Source organism: Pan paniscus, chromosome 20 (assembly GCF_029289425.2).
Source record: "Pan paniscus chromosome 20, NHGRI_mPanPan1-v2.0_pri, whole genome shotgun sequence".
In the NCBI taxonomy this organism is placed as follows: Eukaryota; Metazoa; Chordata; class Mammalia; order Primates; family Hominidae; genus Pan; species Pan paniscus.
The window spans coordinates 22,609,194-22,627,128 of record NC_073269.2 but is presented as its reverse complement, the minus strand read 5'-3'; the positions used below and the strand labels follow the sequence as shown (position 1 = coordinate 22,627,128).

The 17,935-nt window shown below is 52.2% G+C and overlaps 1 protein-coding gene across 12 annotated transcripts in view; it reads right to left on the bottom strand.

The window, feature by feature from the left end:
- FCHO1 (FCH and mu domain containing endocytic adaptor 1) overlaps nt 1-14,376 on the bottom strand; it is a 41,293-nt gene extending 26,917 nt beyond the window's left edge. For 3 of the 12 annotated variants that reach the window (XM_034944492.3, XM_034944488.3, XM_034944491.3), the window contains exons 1-3: nt 14,262-14,359; nt 7,687-7,731; nt 6,856-6,929 (exon numbers count right to left, since the gene is read on the bottom strand). In XM_034944492.3, coding sequence (XP_034800383.2) covers nt 6,856-6,882 — 27 coding nt within the window. In that variant the 5' untranslated portion in view covers nt 6,883-6,929; nt 7,687-7,731; nt 14,262-14,359. Of the gene's footprint in view, nt 1-6,855; nt 6,930-7,288; nt 7,456-7,581; nt 7,732-14,261 lie in introns of those variants that run through there. The other 9 variants (XM_034944486.4, XM_034944485.3, XM_055104422.2 and 6 more) reach the window with 9 other exon arrangements.
- Nucleotides 14,377-17,935: the final 3,559 nt, after the last annotated feature.

The following is a 17,935-nucleotide window of genomic DNA, read 5'->3' as shown; positions in this document are numbered from 1 at the left end:
CCTGGGTATCAGAGCAAGACTGTCTCAAAATGAATGAACGAATGAATGAATGAAATAAAAATAAAAATAAATTGGAGTGGGTCACGCCTGTAATCCTAGCACCTTGGGAGGCTGAGGCGGGCGGACCATGAGGTCAGGAGTTTGGGATCAGCCTGGCCAGCATGGAGAAACCCTGTCTCTACTAAAAATACAAAAATTAGCCAGGCATGGTGGCGCACCCCTGTAATCCCAGCTACTTGGGAGGCCGAGGCAGGAGAATTGCTTGAATGTGGGAGGCAGAGGTTGCAGTGAGCCGAGATCATGCCATTGCACTCCAGCTCTGGGCGACAGAGGAAGACTCCGTCTCGGGGCGGGGGGGAAGTGTATATATATATATATATATATATATATATATATATATATACACATACATGAAAAGAAGTCAAATTGTCTCTCTTTGCAACATGAACTTATGTATAGGAAGGCCTAAACACACCACCAAAAAACTCCTAGAACTGATAAACAAATTCAGTTAAATTGCAAAATACAAATATCAACATGAAAATCAGTAGCGTTTCTATACACCATTAATAAAATATAGCTGAAAAGAAATCAAGAAAGTGATCCCATTTATACTAGCTACAAAAAAAAAAAAGTGTGTTAAATTGAGTTGCTGGATCAAACCAACCCTGAAAGCCACATTCCCCCATAATCATTTGATCTTATAAGCCAATACAGTCCCCGTTGCTTAAGTCACTGTAGTTGTGTTTTCTGTTCTTGTCAACATGGAAATTCCCCCTATGAGAACCCAAATTAGGGTCCAGGTTTGAGTTCTCTCCCAGGACCCACCAAAGCCCAGCACAGAATGAGAGACAGAAAGGGCATTTGAGTTTGTTGAATAAATAAACAAATGATTCTGCTGTTACCTGTTAGTGCCACTGGGAACTGAGTATTTCTACCCTGGTGCCTGCGAATGCCTTGCACAAAATCTCCTTACTCCAATTTCTGGGGTTGTCATGGTGGGGGAGGCCAGGGCTGCACTGTGTGACCCAGGCAAGTCACTGCCCCCTCTGAGCTTTTAGCAGCTCCTCATTAAGATGGGGCAGGGAGGTTAGGCGCGGTGGCTCACGCCTGTAATCCCAGCACTTTGGAAGGCTGAGGCAGGCAGATCACTTGAGGTCTTGAGTTCGAGACCAGCCTGGCCAAAATGGTGAAACCCCGTGTTTACTAAAAATGCAAAATTAGCCAAGCACGGTGGCAGGTGCCTGTAATCCCAGCTACTCAGGAGGCTGAGGCAGGAGAATCACTTGAACCCAGGAGGCGGAGGTTACAATGAGCCAAAATCATGTCACTGCACTACAGCCTGGGAGACATCTGCCTCTTACATGGAGATGATACAAGCAGCAAGATAATCCATGTCAATGCTCTCCAAAGCCCCAAAGGCCACTCTAGTTTTTGCTAATTCGTAACATTAGTTATTAATAGTTAGCATTTGTTTTAAATTTGCTTATGCTTCTTCCCCAAAGACATTTATGTTAAAGGGCAACTTTTTCTGCCAGTCTCAATGGAAAATTGGGACCCTCTGCTGCATGAAAGGAGTAGGAAAAAATGAGGCAACAACTATATCTTAACGCCGGCCAGATTCTGTCACCTGGGAAGGGCATCATGCCTGAACACTACTAAGCTGTCCATTAAAAATGGTAATCAGGCCGGGCGCGGTGCCTCACACCTGTAGTCCCAGCACTTTGGGAAGCCGAGGCAGGCAGATTATCTGAGGTCAGGAGTTCGAGACCAGACTAGCCAACATGGTGAAACCCCGTCTCTACTAAAAATACAAAAATTAGCCAGGCGTGGTGGCACATGCCTATAACCCCAGCTATTCGGAGGCTGAGGCAGGAGAATCGCTTGAACCCAGGAGGCAGAGGTTGTAGTGAGCTGAGATCGTGCCATTGCACTCCAGCCTGGGTGACATAGCAAGACTCTGTCCCCCAATGCAAAAAAAAAAAAGATGGCAAAACAGGAGACACAACGTATTTCAGGATGAGGCAGGAATGCCTCAAATCATGGCTAATATTTAATGCTGATGTAGAGGTGTTGGCAAATGCAGTAAGGTAAGAAAAATAATTGAGACCAGATTATATGACCATCTACAGAAAACAAAAAATAATAAACAATATGAATAGAACTGAGGAAAAGGCTAAAAGCAAGACCAATATAGATTAAACATGAGGATTTTTTTTTTTAACAGGTGTGTGCCACCACACCTGGCTGATTTTTGTATTTTTAGTATAGACAGGGTTTCACTATGTTGGTCAAGCTGGTCATGAACTCCTGACCTCAATTGATCTGCCTGCCTCGGCCTCCCAAAGTGCTAGGATTACAGGCGTGAACCACCACGCCCGGCCTCATACACACCTTCTGATCCCGCTTCTCTCCACCCCTTGGAGACCTGGTCCTCTGTGCCTGCTGTTGGAATTGGACACCTTTAGATTTGGACTTAAAACTCACCATTACAACTTTAAAATCAATGACTAGATGGGTGTGGTGTCTCACGCCTGTAATCCCAGCACTTCAGGAGGCTGAGGCGGGCAGATCACTCGAGGTCAAGAGTTCAAGACCAGACTGGCCAACATGGTGAAACCCCGTCTCTACTAAAGATACAAAAATTAGCCAGACGTGGCAGTGGGCGCCTGTAGTCCCAAGTACTCGGGAGGCTGAGGCGGGAGAATTGCTTGAAGCAGGGAGGCAGAGGTTGCAGTGAGCTGAGAACCCGCCACTGCACTCCAGCCTGGCTGACAGAGCAAGACTCTGTCTCAAGAAAAAAAAAAAAAAAAAAAAAAGGTAATCAGCTGGGGTCTGAGGGAACTGGGGACATTTTAGCACCAAATCAGGTCTTACAATAACACTGGAAGAGAAGGCTTGTGGAGGGATCTGATGCCATTTAAGTCCCAACACACATCAGTGAAGCCATCCCTCTGGCAGCATTTGGCGGGTTTTCCATAAATGGTAGTTTCCTGTGCCCTCCTCCAACCTACCAGGTTCACCCTCCCAGGTACCTGGAAGCTTGAATGTTATACATATTTTTCTATGTTTGAGACAGGGTCTTGCTCTGTCTCCCCAGCTGGAGCGCAGCGGCACAATCATGGCTCACTGCAGCCTCAAGTTCCTGGGCTCAAGAGATACTCCCACCCCAGCCTCCCAAGTAGCTGGGACCACAGCCATGTGACACCATGCCTGGCTAGTTTTTTTTATTTTTAGTAGAGATAGGGCCTTACTATGTTACCAAGGTTGGTCTCAAACTCCTGGACTCAAGCAATCCTCCCGTCTCAGCCTCCCAAAGGGCTGCGATTACAGGCGTGAGTCACCACACTTGGCCAGAAGCTTGAAAGTTAAAGCCAGAAGTCACTGCTAGATAACGTTTCCTGCTGCACCAATGGAGACACCGAAGCCAAGACTGGGGCAGACCCAGGTCAGCCTCAAGCCCAAATCTCCCAATGGTCACACTTCATTCTAGAATCATCAGTGGGTCCCTATTGCCCACCAGATGCTGAAGTCCAAGTCCATGGCCTGGAATTGCTGCTCCAGCCTCATCTCCTAGCTTCTTCCTAGCCTCACCCACAAAACAGCAAATAGCAAAGACAGGCAGTGCCTTTCCACCACCACATTTTGCCCAGGCTATTCCCGCCATCAGCTCTCCAGCTTGCATCTCCTTCCACCCATCCACATCCTTCCACTTCCCAAGGATCATTGCCACCTGCTCTAGAAACTTCCCTAACCCTGCTCAACCCCCTCCCCCACTTCACTGTTGCTCCCTCCAGCTCACCAGGAATACGTTTTCTCTTTTTTTTTTTTTTGAGACGGAGTCTCACTCTGTCACCCAGGTTGGAGTGCAGTGATGCGATCTTGGCTCACTGCAAGCTCCGCCTCCTGGGTTCACGCCATTCTCCTGCCTCAGCCTCCTCAATAGCTGGGACTACAGGTGCCCGCCACCACACCCGGCTAATTTTTTGTATTTTTAGTAGAGACGGGGTTTCACCGTGTTAGCCAGGATGGTCTCGATCTCCTGACCTTGTGATCCGCCTGCCTCGGCCTCCCAAATGCTGGGATTACAGGTGTGAGCCACCGCACCCGGCTTTTTTTTTTTTTTTTTTGAGACAGGGTCTTGCTCTGTCGCCCAGGCTGGAGTCCAGTGGTATGATCTTGGCTCACTGAAACCTCTGCCTCCCAGGCTCAAGCGATCCTCCCACCTCAGCCTCCCAAGTAGCTGGGACCACAGGTGCGCGCCACCACACCCAGCTAATTTTTTGTATTTTTAGTAGAGACGGGGTCTTGCTATGTTGCCCAGGCTGGTCTCAAAGTCCTGGGCTCAGGCGATCCGCCATCTCAGCTTCTCAAAGTGTTTGGATTACAGACGTGAGCTACCACGCTCCACCTATATTTTCTCTCTTCTTGTGTTTGGAATTATATTTTCAAAGTTCAAGTGTCCAATCTCCTTATACGTGCAGGGTCACTTTGGGTTGGTGACTTCGTCTCTCTGGCCTCAGTTTCCTTCCTTGTGTGACAAATGGGGACAACAACAGCACCCAACTCCCAAGGGTCTTGCTGGGATGAGGCTGGCACAGTGCTGGCCCCAGGAGATCCTCGGGTGAGGCTGCACCAGGCACCACCGCCCAGACCAGCATCTGGGTCTGACTCAGAGCCAACTGCTGGCCCGTTTCCCAGACCTGGCAAACCCCCAGCGGCGTCTGCCTCCCTTGGACTGGGCTGGCAGCCGAGGGTCCTAGGAGGGGCTGTCTCAGGTCTGTCTCTCCCACCAGAACTTCTAGACTTCAGACTTGCCTCTGTGCCAGCCAAAATGTGGTCTTTTTTTTTTTTTTTTTTTTTTAGACGGAGTCTCACTCCATCACCCAGGCTGGAGTGCAGTGGCGCGATCTCACTGCAACTTCCACCTCCTGGGTTCAAGCAATTCTCCTGCCTTAGCCTCTCGAGTAGCTGGGACTACAGGCTCATGCTACTATGCCCGGCTAATTTTTGTATTTTTAGTAGAGATGGGGTTTTGCCATGTTGGCCAGGCTGGTCTCCAATTCCTGACCTCAGGTGATCCGCCTCCCTCGGCCTCCCAAAGTGCTGGGATTACAGGCATGAGCCACTGCGCCCAGCCAAGAGTGTGGTCTTTGTAACAGAGCTTGTTTATGTCCCTCTCCTGCTCACACTTCCCCCATGGCTCCCTAGTACACTTCATGCTTCGGCCCTGCCCTGGCGCAATGAGACTGGGGCATCCCTGTCTGGCTTAATCTCCCCAGCACCACCCAGCAAAGAACCAAGCTTCTATGGCGGCTTCAATACTAGCAACTGATGACAGATGTCACAGGAGGCCTCCCTGAGTCTGGGGGTGTGTGGGGTGCATGGGGTGGGAGTGGCGGTGCAGGAATTTCATCCCTTTTTCCCAGATGGGGAAACAGAGGTTCGGGCAGGCAAAGTTATTTGCTCAAGGGCTTCCAGCAGAGTCAATTCGAATCCTGAACTCAAAGCTCTTAACCATTCTCTACCAGGATATCTTTGGGTGGGGTGGGGAAGTCGGGGGCGGTTTCTATTTTCTCTTTGCTGATCTGAATTTTCTGCAGCGAGCCTGCACGCCTCACACAATTAAAAAGGATTTAAAATAAATGTAGGTGCCACTGTCGGGGTTCCAAAATGCAGGTGACTTTTGATCCTCAAATGGTCACCTCCATTACACAGCAGTACTAAAAGGAGCTCAGAAAGGCGTAGCCCCTCACTGGGGTCACACAGCCTTTCAGGGGCAAATCGGGGAGTCTGACCTTTGGAGAGAGGGCGGAGGTCACACCCCTGCAGGTGGCAAGGGAGTGCGGCCCCTTTAAGAAAGCAAGTGCTTTCAAGAGGAGCCCCAGCTGGGGAGGGAGCAAGGGCAGGAGTGGGGCTTGTTGCCAGGGGCAACCAGTCGCCTAGCAACAGGCTTCCTCACTGCAAGCTCAGGGCTTGCAACTGGGGAAGGGGCTTTCTGACCTGGTCCTTCCCTGACTCCTGGGCCCTCCCCTGTTCACCCATCCTCTGTGGCACCCTGTTAGCCTGGCTCTGCAGGAGGAGTCCCTGTTCCCTGAACTTGCCACTCAATGTCACATCTCTGGTCTTTTGCCCAGGCTTTCTCACAGCAAACACGATTCTGTGTCCTGGTTCCTACTCTAGGACCCCCAAGGCTGGGTTCAGCCCTGGTCCTGCAGGGCTGAAGGTGTCTAAGCTGGCTCTGGGTCCCCCAGACTGGGGACTCCTCCCTTGGGGCTGGGGCTGGGATGGATTCTCTTGGAGACCCCAGCATCTCCTAGGGCTGGCTGGGGATGAGGTCACAGTGGCAGGGAGAGAGGAAATGAATGAATGAAAACAACTCTGTCTCACTCAGCAGCCCTTGGGCTACAGGAGGTGATCTCCAGCCTGGACAGTGGAGGGGTGCACAGGCCATGAGACGCCAGGTCAGGAAAACCCCCCAGTTCTCCAGGATGGGAAGGGGGTGGAAATTCCCTGGCTGGAATGACCCTGGGTCCTGGAAGTTCAGTTTGGCCCTGGGTTTGAGCACTGACTCTGCACTTTTTCATGGGGCAACTTCAGGTTGCCTAGACGTTCCCACTCTGGGCCTTGGTCTCCCTATGACACAAGCTATGACTTGCCCAAGGTTGTAAGGCCTGTGAGGTCTGGGGTGGGTGTGGATTCAAACCCAGCCTGACTCTTCCCACTTTAACTTCCATCCCTTGCAGATCCTCTACCTGTCCAAGGCTGTAACCGCAACTCACCCAGTCCCCCCATCTCCATAAAAGTCCCCACAGCCCTGCCAGCATCCCCCGCCTAAATAAGAGTGGGTCTTACCCAAAAATGCTCCCCAAAATACGACATCCTGATGGTCTCTGTGGAGACCCCTGCAGGCCCCGTCCAGTGCCTGTCTGAAGAGAGAGGCAAGTTTGAGCTACAGAGTCATTGCCAGTGTGGGCTTGGTGGGGGGAAAGTCCCTCCCTGTAGAGGAAGGAGAGAAAGGATGAAGGAGGAACTGAAAGCTCCAATGCTAAGAGCATGCCAGGACCCCTGAGATAATTCAGCCCCAGTGCTGGTCCCAAGTAGCTCCAGTAGAGGGGGACAGAACAAGACACAGATGCCCCCAATTCCACAGAGTCAGAACTGGACTAGGTGGAGGGACAAGAGCTGAGGGAGTCTAGATTGGAGGAGGGGGCATGGAATGTGGGGTTTTTAGGCATGTATAAGAGTTCATAGCAGTGGGTAGGAGCAGTGCTGGATGACCCCTAACCTTGACAGGAAAGCTCTGATCCACTTCACAGATGGGAAAACTGAGCCCTCCCCTCCCCCAGAGGGGAAGTCACTTGCCAAGATCACACAGCTAGGAAGGGACAGTAGATTTGCACTCTGGACTGGCTGAGCCCAGACCTGAGCTCTCAGCTCCACTCCAGGCAGCTCCTGCAGGAAAAGCGTTTGAAGAGAAATAGATGCAGGGGCTGTGATCAGCCACATGGGGGTTGGGGTCCCTGAAGTATCCCTGAGGGTCCCCTGGGGTCTTCTGAATTCCTCTAGGACAGTCCTCACCTTATGTACCCTCCTGGGAGTCAGAGCTCACTCCTCACTGTGATGACCCAGCTGGCATTGCTGCCCCCACGAGTCCCAACCCTGCCCTCAAAAGCCAGTGTTCACCTGGTGTCTGAGTCACTGTCCAGCTCCGTGCCTCAGTTTCCCCATCTGCAAAATAAGAAGGAATGCTTAGAAGGGATCTTGCCGGGGAGCCCCAGGTGTCTCTGCACAAGAGGCTGGGTCAGGCCGCCCGGCAGGGGACGGACAGGCAGTGTCTTTGGCATGTTCTAGAGGCCAGGCTTGTCACTGGAGCCTGCAGGCCTCATGCATAATTCATGACCCCACAGGCAGCTCAGTAGCAGCTGGGAGCCTGGTAGGAACAGTGGCAGGAGTGACAGGGACCCGTGACCACAGGATGGGGAAGCTCCCGGGGCCTCCCCAGGAAAGGACTGAGCAAGACCTTGGGCAAGGCTGCCCCGCTCTGTGCCTCAGTTTACCTAATCTTGAAAGTTAGTTTAGGCTAGAAGTGGTGGCTCACGCCTGTAATCCCAGCACTTTGGGGGACCGAGGCGGGCAGATCACTTGAGGTCAGGAGTTTGAGACCAGCCTGGCCAAAGTGGTGAAACCCTGTCTCTATTAAAAATACAAAAATTAGCCAGGTGTGGTGGCGGGCACCTGTAATCCCAGCTACTTGGGAGGCTGAGACAGGAGAATTGCTTGAACCTGGGAGGCGGAGGTTGCAGTGAGCTGAGATGGCACCACTGCACTCCAGCCTGGGCGACAGAGTAAGACCCTGTCTCAAAAAGAAAGAAAGAAAGTTAGTTTAATTGGACCCATTATCATTGAGCCTCCAATCCCGGGACTTCTGTGAGTCACCCAAGACCTCCTACTTGCTCACCCAGACTAGAACAATGTCAGGGTCCCTGAGTTGATTCAGCCCCGGGCCTGGCCCTGCAGGAGTCCCCAGTCTAGAGAGACAGAGCTGGACACAGATATCCCCGTCCTGCATGGTCAGGGCTGGGCCAGATGGAGGGACAAGGTCCAAAAGAACCTAGACTAAAGGAGGGCTCATGGGAGTTGGGGTTTTAAAGCATGAATAGGAGTTCACTGGGCAAGGAATTATTTGTTTCAACAAACATTCCCAACCCTGCACTGGTTAATGACAGGGCCCCTGAAAAACTTCAGTCCCCACCACAGCCCCTTAGGAAACCTAGTTTGGTGGCAGGGGTAGGGTGGTGAGCATGCTACACTGACATCCCTAGGGGAAAAGCCCTAAATTTCCATATCATTTCGTAGCTTCCGTCCATGACCAGGACCCTAAGCATCTCCAAATCTCTTAGAGCTGTGCTGACTGGCATGGGAACCACTAGCCCCATGTGGTGACTTAATTTTTTTTTTTTTTTGGAGACAGGGTCTCGCTCTGTTGCCCAGGCTGGAGTGCAGTGGTGAGATCATAGCTCACTGCAGCCTCCACCTCCCAGGCTCAAGGGAGCCTTGAATAGTAGCCTCCCGAGTAGCTGAGACTACAGGCTCACGCCTGAATAATTTTTGTATTAAGTTTTTTTTATTTTTTTATTTTTTCTGGAGACAGGGTCTTGCTCTGTCACCCAGGCTGGAGTGTGCAGTGGCATGATCACAGCTCACGGCAGCCTCGACTTCCCAGGCTCAAGTGATCCTCCCATCTCAGCCACCCGAGTAGCTGGGACTACATGTCTAACTAATTAAAAATAAAAATTTTTTTTTTTTTTTTGGTAGAGACTAGGTCTCACTAGTGTGGCCCAGGCCAGTCTCGAACTCCTGAGCTCAAGCCATCCTCCTGCCTGGGACCCCCAAAGTGCTGGGATTACAGCCATGAGCCACAACCCCTGGCCTTAATTTTTGTATTAATTTTTGTATTAATGTTAAACCAAGTAAAATTAAATACAATTGGCTGGGCGCAGTGGCTCACGCCTGTAATCCCAGCACTTTGGGAGGCTGAGGTGGGTGGATCACTTAAGGTCAGGAGTTCGAGACCTGCCTGGCCAACATGGTGAAACCCCATCTCTACCAAAAAATATAAAAATCAGCAGGGCGTGGTGGCACACACCTGTAGTCCCAGCTACTTGGGAGGATGAGGCAGGAGAATCGCTTGAACCTGGGAGGCGGAGGTTGTAGTGAGCCAAGATTGCCCCACTGCACTCCAACCTGGTTGAAAGAGTGAGATTCTGTCTTAAAAAAATAATAATTAAATACATACATACATACATACATACATACATACAATTATATGCCCAGCTCCTCAGCTGTGCCAGCCTCTCTTCCAAGGCTCAGTAGCTACATGGGGCTGATGGCTGCTGTATTGGATGGCACAGATGAGAAAGTCCTACGGCCAACATTGTTCTAGAAGATCCCAGGAACCAAGGAGCCCAAGTTCCCCAGAAACCAAGAATCTCACTACTGTTTTCACAGTTTCAATTAGATTGCCTCACCCCACCTCTGGCAGACAGATACACATGGAGCACCAGTATGTGTGCGACCCTGTACCCAACTATTCACACGCATCTGCTCATCCAATCTTCATGCCATGCCCTCAGAGGCAACCCCAACTTTATGAAGGAAACCGAGACACAGAGAGATCAATCATTGGTCCCGGCTGACTGTGATTTTGCCCCTGGTCTGTCTGCCAATGACCTCCTGTTTGAAACCATCACGCGTGGCTCTCTGGGTTTCCAAGCTCCCCTTGCCGCCCCCCTAACCCAAACCACCACTCACAGCTGGAATGGGGGACGGGGGGCAGGGCAACGGGTGGCCCCATGCAGGCTTTGGCCAGCCCAGGAAGTGACACCTGCTACTTCTCCTGAAACCCAGGCTCCGGGCAGGGGGGCCTCCCCTCTGTTCCTGAGGGGGGCCAAGGCGAGATGATGGGTATCTACTGGCCAGGGCTCAAACTCACCGGACAGGGTAGCGAGTGGGATGGGGCCCCTGTCTGACGGGGCAGGCGCCAGGAGACAGCCACGAGGCCACTTCCGTCAGCACCAAGTTGGAGGCTTGTGTGCATGGGTTGGGGGGGGGACAGGAAGCTCACCCCGCCCCGCCTACCATCCAACCGCCACCTTTCCTCCCCCGCCCGATCAGCACCCGTGGGACCTCCCTGGAACCACACAGGCCATGGGTGAGTAAACAAGAGGCGCTTGAACCTGGAGCCCCCCGGCCTGAACCTGGAGCTGTTCTTACCGAACAAATATTAATCATGGCAATTGGGAAATAACTGAGCACCAACCCTGGCCCAGGCATTCAACATCTTGCCATCCTGAGGTAGGCCGATACCCACTTCACAGACTGGGCAAACTGAGGCTCAGAGAGGGAAATGCGCTCAGAAAGGGGAAGACATGGCCAGGCGCGGTGGCTCACGCCTGTAATCCCAGCACTTTGAGAGGCCAAGGTGGGTGGATCACGAGGTCAAGAGGTTGAGACTATCCTGGCCAACACAGTGAAACCCCGTCTCTACTAAAAATACAAAAATTAGCTGGGCGTGGTGGCCCATGCCTGTAGTCCCAGCTACTCAGGAGGCTGAGGCAGGAGAATCACTTGAACCCGGGAGGTGGAGGTTGCAGTGAGCCAGAGGTTGCAGTGAGCCGAGATCGCGCCACTGCACTCCAGCCTGGCGACAGAGTGAGACTCCATCTCAAAAAAAAAAAAAAAAAGAAAGGGGAAGACATTTTTGCATTCATGAGCGCTTTCCTTCATTACAAAAGAAATTTAAAATTATATTTTAGGTGGTGGCTGATGCCTGGAATCCCAGCACTTTGGGAGGCCGAGGCAGGTGGATTGCTTGAGCCCAGGAGCTCGAGAACAGCCTGGGCAACATGGTAAAACCCCATCTCTACTAAAAATACAAAAGTTAGCTGGGTGGGGTGGCATATGTCTGTAATCCCAGCTACTCGGGAGGCTGAGGCAGGAGAATCGCCTGAACCCAGGAGATGGAGGTTGCAGTGAGCGGAGATCGAGACACTGCACTCCAGCCTGGGCGACAGAGAGAGACTCTGTCTCAAAAACAAAACAAAACAAAACAAAACTGTATTTTACAACTACATTGACATAAAGACAAATATATTAATATTATACACAAAAATGTTTCCTTCAACCCAAGAGTTCATTTTTTTCCCTTCGGATTTTAAAAGAAGTGAAAACATCAACCTAGGGACCCCTAAAAGCACTGTGAGCCTGAGACATTGGGCATTTTGGGTCTGATGGAGAAGTCAGCCCTGCTAGAACCCAAGTCTCCCAGCCTGTACAGCACCAGCACAAAGCCCAGAGATGGCCGGAGACTTGCCCAAGGTTACACAGCACATTGCCAGCTGACTCAGAGGTCCCCATCCTGCCTTCCCGGCACCAAGTCTTGCAAACCTGGGGTTGAGACATGTGAGCAGCCCCAGAACAGATAAAACAAAGCAGGAACCACATCAGCAACAAAGGCAAGACCCGAGCTCCCATCCTGGGAATCGAGTGGTGCCTGGCTGGGTATCCGGAGCCGCTGACGTCTTGCCTGATGACCTTGGGCCACTCCTGACCTTCCAGGATCTGGCTTCCAGGATCCTGGGAAACAGGATCTCACATTTCCCTCTCTCTTGGACCCCAGTGTATGTACAGTAGGGCCAGTAGCAAGGGTTTTCTCATCCTTCCCACGGACCAGTCACTTGGTTCAAGCAGGTACCATGCTGTTTCAATGACCCACTATGTCATGTCTCCCCTCTTGGCCTTGCCACCTGGGCTGCGATCACTTAGACAATCTGGCTTGATTCTCGTCACCACACCTCAAGGCAGTATCTTATCTCAACCAGCACCACGATGGGGAAACTGAGACACGTGCCCCAGGTCACACAGTGACTCGGGCCACCAAGTGGGAATCTGAGCCAGGGATTCTCAGAAATTTTCTGTCCTCCCCATGGGTCCCCTCCCTCTTCCTCACTTCATTTGGCAAACATCTATTGAATGCCTACTGTGTACCTAACTTTCCCAGGTGCTGGAGTCTCCTCAGGCAATGCCTTTGGTAGACTCCCCCTTCCCCTCCCTCCTCCTGGTCAGCTGTGACCCGATTTAAAGAGCACTAATACTGTCATTAATATTCTAATAATCACGTCTGTATTTACAGAGCTTCCTCCTCCCACAGACTCCTCCCATCTTCCCAGAGGAATTCAGCCCATTTCACAGAAGAACAAACAAAGGCACCGAGGGAAAAACACACACACAGGTAGAGGCAAATTCAAACCTGGGGGTGTCAGACTCCCAGCCCCGTGCCCACCGCTGGGAGGGCGCTCCAAGGGACAGGGAATGAGCTGGCCTGGCAACTCCCACCCCCTCCTGCCCAGGACCTCGCCCGAGAACAGGTTCACCCCTGGCGTGGGTGATGGTATGTGGGTCAGGGTGTGCCCTAAGTGGCCGCAATGGTGAGACCAGGGTGGCGATGCCCCATCCCAGCCATTGCAGCTTGGTCCTATGTTTTACTCCCTGTCCCCATGCCCTCAGCCCCAATATCAGAGTGTCATCATCAACCCATTTTGCAGTGCAGTAAACTGAGGCTGAGAGGATAGCAAGGCACTGTGGGAGGGTCTCCAAACCCAATGCTGTCTTGACCCCAATCCACCCACATGTTAAGCAAAAGAGTGAATCACCATTGGACAAAATGTGGGCTGGGTGAGTTCAGAATCTGTAAAATGCAGGGTCCGAAGCTCCCAATCTCAATTTTCAAAAGAGGAAACCGAGGTTCAGAAAGGTGCTGTCACCTGCCCAAGGTCACCAGTGAAGCAGGTCCATTCGACACTGCCTCCTGGTCCCCAGTGCAGCTGGGGCAGGTGACTCGGGGGATCCAAGGCAGATGGAGGGGTCCCCCACCCCCCAAGCCTCCTCCGCACCCCACTCACAGCCAGCCTCTGGCAAGATCCTAATTTACCTCGATTTATTTTAATCCCCAGGAACAGATGCTAGCTGTACACCCCGCCCCTCAGTAAAAGAGGGACCCCCCCCCCAAGTCCAGGCTCCAGGCCCTTCAAGGCCTGGCCTGGATAAACCGTGCCAGGCAGGGGACCCCACAGTGACCTCCTCCCCAAAATTCCAACCTTGGGGTCCCCACAGAAGATGCCAGTGAAACGCCCCCCACCCCATCCTTAAGGTGGGGGACTGGGATGGGGCAGATTAGAGGAGGGGCCAGGTGACACCTCAGCTCCTCCAGCCACCAGGCCTGGATAGGGGTTCACAGTGGAGGAAAAGGGAAGGGGTCCTTCGTCTCGGTCCCCGGTGGTCTGCAGGCCGGAGCTGGGAAGAGGGAATTTGCGGGTGGTCCCCATCTCAGCCACCGCCCAGGGTTCCAGGCTGGAAGGGGAGCGGCGCCCCCATCTTTGCAGCCCCAGAACCCAGACCTAGGCTTAGAATAAAAGAATTTGGGGAGGGGTCTCGCGTCGTCGCCGCCTCCGTGCACGCTCGGTTCTAGGCCAGGACACGGGGGATTTGGGGAGCGGTCCCCATTTCCGCCTGCGGACCCCCAATTACCACTTGGGGGGGGAAGCCGGGGCGCCCACCGCGTAGCCCCAACCCCCTGCTCTCCATCCCTCGCGTCCCGCCGCGCCTTTGCCCTCCGCAGCCGCCGGGGCTGCAGGGCACGGAGCGCGTGGGAGGCTGCGCGGGCCAGGGTATCCCAGGGGGTTCCGGGGGGCAACACTCACCTCCTGAGCTCGGGCCGAGCCCCGCGCTCGCCGCCACCTGCGGCTTGGTCGCTGACACCCGAGCCCGCCCCGCCCCTCCCTCCGCGGCTGCGGCGCGGCTGCCGGCGGGCTCCGCCCCCGGGGCGTGGCCTAGAAAGTCCCCACCCCCGCGACGGCGCCAGGAGGCAGGGCGGGCTCTGATCCCGCGCGGTCCCCCATTGGGCCATTTAGGCGTCCAGCTCCGCCAGCTCAGCGCGCTGATTGGTCCAGCCGAAGACTAGGCTCCTTTTTATGTTCCCCCCGCTTACGCCACCCGTAGTCTATTTGCATAATTTAAAGAGACAGGCGCCACTCGTTCGCCCTGAGACTCAGTGGTAAGGAGTAAGGAGCGACCAACGTTTATTGAGCGAACAGGCAGGGCTCAGTTGATGACCCCCCACAAGCCTGTAACCTGGACATTATTGGTCTTTATTTTACAAATGGGAAATCTGAGGCTCAGAGAGGGCAAGATCTTGCTTGGAGGCCACAGAGCAAGTCTGCAGCCGGCCTAGGGCAGCCCCGGGATCCGGCACCTTGCAGAGGAGGTCATCCCCTCATATGCCATGTGATAGTTCTTTTTTGGAGTTCGAACTCGATCGCTTGAGGTTAGGAGTTCGAGACCAGCCTGACCAACATGGTGAAACCCTGTCTCTACTAAAAATACAAAAATTAGCTGGGCATGGTGGCAGGCGCCTGTAATCTCAGCTACTTGGGAGGCCGAGGCAGGAGAATCACTTGAATCCGAGAGGCGGAGGTTGCAGTGAGCCGAGATCACATCACTGCACTCCAGCCTGGGCGACAAGAGTGAGACTTCGTCTTAAAAAACAAACAAACAAACAAAAACAAAGAAAAAGAAAATATAAACTTACACAACCCCTGCCAGTCCCCCATCCTACCCTCTGCTTAAGGTCAGGGCACCCGGCTGATTTTCTTGCCCCTCCACCAGCCTCCCAGGCTCAATCAGGGCAGCCCAGGAGCACAGACCAGAAGCTTGGGAGGCCCTAAGGATCTTCTCTTCCCTTCATTACCAGCATTTCATCCCGTGGATTCAGTGTCTCTGAAACAGTTCCAAATTGTCCATTTTCCTACACCCCATAGTGGTCCCAGCGAAGACCCAATTATCTTCAGCCTGGATGCCAACTCGGTTTCTTATTTGTGTTTCTTGTTCCCTCCATCCCAGCCCTAGACAATCCCTATTCTCCAAGGCAACTGTAGTTGTTCTTTCTTTTCTTTCTTTCTTTGTTTAGAGACAAGGTCTTGCTCAGTTGCCCAGGCTGGAGTGCAATGGTGTGATCATAGCTCACTGCAGCCTCAAACTCCCAGGCTGAAGCGATCCCCCTACCTCAGCCTTCCAAAATGCTGGGACAACAGGCGTGAAGCACTGAAACTGGCCAGTTCCTTTTATTTCCAAATAAACCTTTTATTTTAGAGCAGTTTTAGAATTATTGTGAAGAGAGTACAGAGAGTTCCTGTATACCCAACACCCAGCTTCTCCTATTATTTTTTTCTTTAATTTTTTTTTTTTTTAATAGAGACAGGGTGTCCCTATGTTGCCCAGGCTGGTATCAAACCCCCGGGCTAAAGCAATCCTCCCACCTCAGCCACCCAAAGTGCTGGGATTAACAGTCATGAGCCACTGTGCCTGGTCTATTATTATTATTATTATTATTATTATTATTATTATTTGAGACAGAGTCTCGCTCTGTCACCCAGGCTGGAGTGCAGTGGCATGATCTTGGCTCACTGCAAGCTCTGCCTCCCAGGTTCACGCCATTCTCAGCCTCCCAAGTAGCTGGGACTACAGGCACCCGCCACCACACCCGGCTAATTTTTTGTATTTTTAGTAGAGACGGGGTTTCACCGTGTTAGCCAGGATGGTCTTGATCTCCTGACCTCATGATCCGCCCACCTCGGCCTCCCAAAGTGTTGGGATTACAGGTGTAAGCCACTGCACCCGGCCTATTATTATTATTATTATTATTAATTTATTTATTTGGTGAGACGGGGTCTTGCTCTTGTCACCTAGGCTGAAGTGCAGTAGTGCCATCTCAGCTCACTGCAACCTCTGCCTCCCGGGCTCAAGCAATCCTCCCACCTCAGTGTCCCAAGTAGCCGGGATTACAGGCACGCACCACCACGTCCAGCTAATTTTTGTATTTTTTTGTACAGACAGAGTTTCACCATGTTGCCTAGGCTGGTCTTGAACTCCTGAGCTCACTCCATCCTCCCCGCTCATCCTCCCAAAGTGCTGGGATTATAGGCGTGAGCCACTGTACCTGGCCTGCTTCCCCCGTGATTAACGCCTTCCATTGGTATGTCCATTTGTTACAGTGTCTTTTTCCTTTTTCTTTTTCTTTTTTTTTGAGACAGATTCTCACTCTGTTGGCCAGGCTGGAGTGCAATGGCACTATCTCGGCTCACTGCAACCTCCGCCTCCCAGGTTCAAGCAATTCTCCTGCCTCGGCCTTCCGAGTAGCTGGGATTACAGGCACACACCACCACACCCAGCTAATTTTTGTATTTTTAGTAGAAATGGGGTTTCGTCATGTTGGCCAGGCTGGTCTCAAACTCCTGACCTCAGGTGATCTGCCTGCCTCGGCCTTCCGAGGTGCTGGGATTACAGGAGTGGGCCAGTGCGCCCGGCCCGCCTCCCACATGATTATCACCTTCCACTGGTATGGCCATTGGTTGCAATGTCTTTTTTCTGTCCTAGAATCTTACATGACACTTACTCCTCATGTCTCCTTAGGCTGTTCTGGGGTGTGACGGTTTGTCAAACTGTCTTGTTTTCGGGGACAGTTTTGAGGAATGGTGGTCAGGTGTTCTACAGAATGTCCCTCCATTGAGGTTTCTCTGATGTCTTTCTCACAGTTAAATGAGGGTAATGGATTTGGGGAAGGAAGACCACAGAGGTGAAGCACCCATCTCATCACACCATATCAAAGGTACAAACTGTCAACATGACTTACTCTGCTGGTGTTGACCTTGATTTCCCGGCCGAATGGCATCTGTCAGGTTTGGGGGCTTTTTGTAGTTTTTGTTTTGTTTGTTTGTTTTTTGTTTCTTTGTTTTCTTGAGACAGAGTCTCGCTCTGTTGCCAGGCTGGAGTGCAGTGGCGTGATCTCGGCTCACTGCAACAACCTCCACTTCCCAGGTTCAAGCAATTCTCCTGCCTCAGCCTCCTTAGTAGCTGGGATTACAGGCGCCCACGACCACACCCAGCTAAGTTTTATATTTTTAGCAGAGACGGGGTTTCGCCATATTGGCCAGGCTGGTCGTGAACTCATGACCTCAGGTTATCCTCCTGCCTCGGCCTCCCAATGTACTGGGATCACAGGCATAAACCACCACACCCGGCCAATGTGTACTTGTTACTGGGGTGACGTGTCTTGGAGGCCCTGTCTGCAGACAGAGCAGGGAGCTGTATGTGTGTATATATGTATATACACATATCTGTACATATTTTGCTGTAACTATCTATATTGGGTTGAACATGAGCTCAGCCTCCTCCCCTTGCCTGTCTGTGATCTTCTACTTTATCCCTGAGAAACCTGGCTCCCACTGTCAGCCCTCCAAAGTAGGAGGCAGGACTCAACTCCAGAGGTGGGGTTGCGACATTGGACCAAATTGAGGACTAGCTATTATAAAACAGACCC